Raw genomic sequence first — 5804 nt, forward strand, 5'->3', positions numbered from 1 at the left:
AATTCTAAATTCCAAATTCCAGATTCTAGATTCAAAATTCAAAATTCTAAATTCTAAATTCTAAACTCCAGATTCCAAATTCCAGATTCAAGATTCTAAATTCTAAATTTGATCTCAGCCAAAAGTGAAACGACATCGGTAACAGCAAGTTTACGTGTTTCCTCAGGTCGTTAATTTGTAACCGCGAAGGATTGGAAACGGAAGCGCGACAGGTCTTGTCGTAAAGTTGGAATACGAATCAGGATTGGTTGCCGACACGGTTTGTTTTAACGACAGCCGAGGAAAGCGAGTGACACGACAACGCCTCGTCCGGATGCAACACGGCGCAGAGCCGGATGCACCGGTTCTCTCGTCGTACGCGCACAGTTTATCCTGCCTACTACCACCCCACACGCACTGTGAAAAATATGGTGTAACGAGTGGAGCGTATCCTTTCCACGGCTCGTACGAGCGGAACGACGTGACAATGTCAACAAGTGAACGAAAACTTCCGGTTCAACCGTCAGTGTTGAACCGAGATGTTATTCGAGACGATTTCTGCTCGAATTTGAAACGTTTCTTTAACGAGATGAACGAGATAACACGATCGGATTATCGAAACAATTATTCGGATGAATCGAATTCGAATTCGATCGACACTTCCAATTCCTTTTTCTTTTAACGCTCAACGAAACGATTTGGATAAATTTTATTCGATTTGTATGTTTGATAACGTAATACAGACTATCGAAATAATTATTAGAACTGATCAACTTTAAAACGATTCAATCGAGTTTGAACAAATTTCATTCGATTTGAATTTCATCGAAACAATTATTCGAATTAATCAACTCCTACGAGACGATTCCTCTTTTAAAGAGTTAATGTAATCAGGTTTGAACAAGTTTCATTCGATTCAATTTGGATTAAGATAATATAATACAGATCATCGAAACAATTATTCGAACTGATTAACTCTTCCAAGACGATGTCACTTTTAAAGAATTAATGCAATCAAGTCTGAACAAATATCATCCGATTCGATGCCAATTTGGATTACGATAATATACACATATATGATATACACAATCGTGACCATAAACTCTTCCAAATCCGATCAATTCTTCCAACTTTTCCAATCAAATTCGTTCGATCATCGAAACGAAACCAATTCCACTTTTCCAGTTGCTCAACTGATACTTTCGATTCACGTCGCTTTCGACGCCACCTTCCGGTCCCGTGGCTAATTAAACGCGCGTGAGACACGTGAACGACATAACTGCCCCCTGTCCCCTCGCTCCTGATCCATGGATGCCACGTACGGCCGTAAATTTTACAATCCGTGTGACTGTGTTTCGGGTGCCCTCCCCTCCTCCCCTCGACTCGATCGGGCCACAGATCGGAAAACGGTTATTCGTTGGACGAATACTAAGAGCGGAGGGCTTCCGGAGCGTGCGTCGTTGTGTTGCGTCCACACGATTGAAAGAAAGAAAAAATTATCTCCACGAGCCGATCAAAGATCACCGGATATCCTTTAGGGCCCCCGCCCAATTTCGAATTAGAATTCGAAAAAGAAAAAATTGCCATGGCAATCACCTTTGCATTTTTTCTCTTCTTTTCTTTTTTTTACGATTATATATTTCTATGTATCTCTTCTTTTTAGTGTCTTTCTTCGTGATTCGAAAAGCGATGACGAGAGGGATATATACCAATATATATATATAAAGAATATTCTAAAATTCACAAGATTTGAATTTTGCGCCATTTGTGTGGTGAAATATTGCCAACGAAAAAAAAAAAAGGATAGCGCGACACGATTATTAAAAATGGAACGCTACGCGAAAGAGCAATGCGTTGAGCGATATTTTAAAAATAAGATTTTTCAAACAAAATCGAGGCTCGTTTTCATCTTGATGGATCGGTTAATCGAGAAAATTGTCACGTTTAACGTTCGGAAAATTCACGTTTGGTGGGGATTTTGAGTTGGAGGCATCATCGGACCATTCTTCTTCGAAAATGCGGTTGGTTAGGCAATAACGGTTAATGGTGCTCGCTATCGCGACATGGTAATCCAGTTTTTTCTGCCTAAATCTCAAGATATGGATAAGGACGACGCGTGGTTTCAACAAGACGGTACCACATGTCACACAGCTCGAGAAACGATTCAATCGCTGCACGAGTCGTTTCCTGGTCGTGTAATTTCCCGTTTCGGTGATCAGAATTAGCCAGCCAGATCGTGCGATTTAACGCCGTTGGACTTTTTTCTTTGGGGTCTTTTTCGAAATTTAAGGTTTATGCCCACGACTGTCCATGCCTCGAAGGAGGAAATTGAGCCACATTTATGCAAAACGGTGATGGAAAATTTCAACAAAAGAACGCGTATGCGTCGGCAAAGACGTGGATGTCATTTATCCGATATGCTATTCTTTACGAATCAATAAAAAAATTCACAATTTTTAATCACAAACCTGTATTTTCTCTCGAAATTATACTTCTCGCGCGAATTTTGGGACACCCTTCACATACGGCTTGTCCCGTCGCAGGAATCATTGGAAATTCGTAACGAGGCTTTTGTACGTGATTCGACAAGACATGATGCGGGCGAAATCTGGCCCGTGGGAATCAGTTCAGAAGCGATTCGTGAGAATTCGCCCACCGGCGTCGTTCTTTCACACGTCGTCACTCGTTTCGAATCGACGATTCTTAACCGAGCCAATTAAGTTTCGTCGAACGAAGCGAAATGGTTTCGAATCGAAACAGGATAGGAACATGGACGTTTAACCTCGAAACAATACAGTTCAACGAACAAACCATTATGACTCTCGTTCAACAACCGAATCGATTCCCCTTCTGATCGATACCCGCTTCTCGTTCATCGATTAACCGTTTCGCACAACTTTGTCAATTCCTTCTCGACTCACCTTTGCTCGAAGCGCTTCGATGCCTCCTGCGCCTGGATCTGCTGCAGGACCTCGGCCTCCGCTCCTCCCCGTCCACACTGTCAACCGTCGGCACAGGTGGCGCCATCGCGTCAGGCTCCGCCAAACCGGCCGAGCTCTGCTGTTTCCTCGACACGTTTTCGAGCCTGCTAGAACAAGAGCCTCGCTCCTTGCCCAAGAAAGTGCTGATCGAGTGTCTTCTTCGACCCGTTCCCGGTATACTGGACGAGAGATTGTAATACCTACAAAAGATAGAAAAATTTCCAATGGATGCAAACGATGCGTCGATCGATAATTAAGCGCACGATAAACGTACGTTTCTCTAATGAGCACAGACCTGGCATCGTCCACGCCTACGAACACCTCGTTCGACTCCCGATCTTCCTCTCCTTCTCCTTCCTCCCCTCCCTCTCCCTCCTCCTCGTCCTCCTCCTCGTCTCCGTGATTATCCCTCGCCAACCCGCAATACACCATATCGTTGGACAAAAGCTCGCTGGCCGACTTCAACGCCCCCCTGCTCCGCCCTGGCCTCCTCTTGTCGTTCTCCGAGTGCGAGTGCGATCTGTCGTGTATGGAAACAATCGGTTGCCGAGAATCGAATCGGTTTTTCTCGAAAATCGATTTTTCTTGAAAAATCTGTTTTTTTTCGAAAATCGGTTCGAACGAAGGGGTTGGTTATACGGACCTGTGGGGCAGGTAGGGCGAGGGTGGGGCGACGTCGGACGGCCTTGGGTCACCCTTGAGGAACTGCTGGGTCCTCTCCGGGTCCGCGTTGGCGCTCACGGACCTGAACAAACTCCTGAAGCTCCTTCTCTGGTTTGCGCATGCGCCCCCCTGGGGTCCGTTGCAGTGCGGGCTCGGGCTGCTCCTCGGCGCTGCGCTCCGCTCATCTGAGCCGTTGCCCCTGTTGCCGCCGCCCTCCCCTGTTGCCGTTTTGCAGGCGCGTCGACGGAACAGTGCCGTCAAGCCGGGCTTCGAGGGGGGCGAAAAGGCGACGGCGCTCGTTGCCGGCGCGGACGACGACGACGACGACGCCCCGCTCGACAACGAGAAGTACGAGGGGTTGTCTGTGAACATGCGGATATTCTCTCCTGTGTATCTATCCCACTTTTTCTCTTCTCTTCCCGATTCTAACTTTTCTCTCGAGCCGTCATCTCATCATCGACCACGTATTGCAAATGAAACTTCGACGATGATGATTTTCTTCCAGAATTTTTGTTTCACTCAAGGGGAAAACGGCGACACTTTCACGAAAAAAAAAAAAAGGGGGAAAGAAGAATCTCTGGACAAAATTCGAATTGTGTCCCGTTTCGCGCGGAATAAAATAAATAAATAAATAAATAAATAAATAAAGGTGTTGGGCGACCACCAAACGAACACGAGGTCCACCTGAGACTGTTCGGTTCCACGGAGAGATACACCATGCCTATAGGACGCCATCGACGATTCGAATGGTACTCGAAAGTGGGGGGATGGACCGGACGTGGTATTGTCCCCCACCCCGTAAACCAGAAGCGAGCTACGTACGAGGCAGACGTACGCGGCACCGGAAGTCCGCCGTTCCGTCGTTCACGATCCAAGCGTTATTACTCTCCGAAGATGAATTGACCTCGTGCTGTGCGACGAAGGGAAAAAATGGAGGGGGAAGGGGAGATAGTTTCCTGTAAAAAATGAACCGTTTCTCGTTTCGTAAACACGAGAATTTCGTTACTATTATTTTTCTTGATTGTAAAATTATTTCAACGCGTGCAATTCTTATCGTGGGTTGTTTAGGGATAATGGAATAATGGACGTGCGTTTGTAATATGAAGTTTCAAATTTTTTTCTATTTTCACCCTGCTCGATTCGATATTCTCTTTTTATTATTAATAATATTATTTATTAATTATTTTATTAATTATTTATTAAATTATATATTAAATTATTATTATTAATAATAATCCAGGAAAATGTTTATGAGAAAAGAAGAATAGGACTCTTCCTTTCCACTTTTCGAAAAATAAGTAAGTAAATTAAATTTTATTTATAGTAAATATTAGTGCTCGTCTAATTTTCGAAAATCGGTAGAAATAAGGACGAATCAACTCTTTGCCCTCGAGATGTATCTTTACGTGCAGAGAAGGAAGATTCGAATGTTAAACTTTATGTATATCGTGATATTTTGTGAAGCCAAGATGCGTCCTCGATTAGTCATTAACCTTACAATAATACTTCTTAACACATTGCGTACGAGATATCGTTTTAACGTTCTTTCGATTCGAGTCGAGGAATTAAAATCACTCGAAGCGATAAAATATAAGATACCACACTCTGAAGCATTATTCGAGTTTGTAAAATGAATAATAATTAATCGATTCTATTTTAATTAACAATTAACATAATAAATAATAATTAAAACGTAATAAAAAAATCTTATATAATAAGTAGATGAAGACAAGAAATATATATATATATACAGAAATATTTAAGAATATTTTACAAACGTGAGTTAAAAAAAGTGCATATACGCATGCATATATTTTTTTTAGAGCGCCCAAAAGCGAGCAAAATTGCCGTACGCGATGTGTTAAAATTTGCCAATTCCGATTTCACAATCGTCGTCGTGACGTTTTTTTCGATACGTAACGAATTTATGAATACGAACGGCGAAGAAGAAGAAGAAGAAGAAGAATGCGAGTCTAAAGATCGAATTATAGATTCTGTGCGCTGCTCGGAAATAATACCGTTCCCGGTATCGAGGCGCGCATTAATACGCGATAAATATCGATTTCGAGGGGGGCAGGGTGTAATAAACGGCGTAAACTCGGTGAAACCGGGGGCGAAACGGAGGGGAAGGGAGGAGGGGGGGAGGGAGGAAAAGAGAGAAAATGAAACGAGGAAAGCGCG

General features: G+C 43.3%; 1 protein-coding gene across 3 annotated transcripts in view; it reads right to left on the bottom strand.

Moving 5' to 3' along the window:
* Positions 1 to 2436: 2436 nt before the first annotated feature.
* LOC102673342 overlaps positions 2437 to 5804 on the bottom strand; it is an 11325-nt gene continuing 7957 nt past the window's right edge. For all 3 annotated transcript variants that reach the window (XM_031512668.1, XM_031512669.1, XM_006620250.2), the window contains exons 3-5: positions 3604 to 3985; positions 3256 to 3480; positions 2437 to 3160 (exon numbers count right to left, since the gene is read on the bottom strand). In XM_031512668.1, coding sequence (XP_031368528.1) covers positions 2881 to 3160; positions 3256 to 3480; positions 3604 to 3985 — 887 coding nt within the window. In that variant the 3' untranslated portion in view covers positions 2437 to 2880. The remainder of the gene's footprint in view (positions 3161 to 3255; positions 3481 to 3603; positions 3986 to 5804) is intronic.

This window comes from Apis dorsata, unplaced genomic scaffold, assembly GCF_000469605.1.
Source record: "Apis dorsata unplaced genomic scaffold, Apis dorsata 1.3 scaffold_497, whole genome shotgun sequence".
Lineage (NCBI taxonomy): Eukaryota > Metazoa > Arthropoda > Insecta > Hymenoptera > Apidae > Apis > Apis dorsata.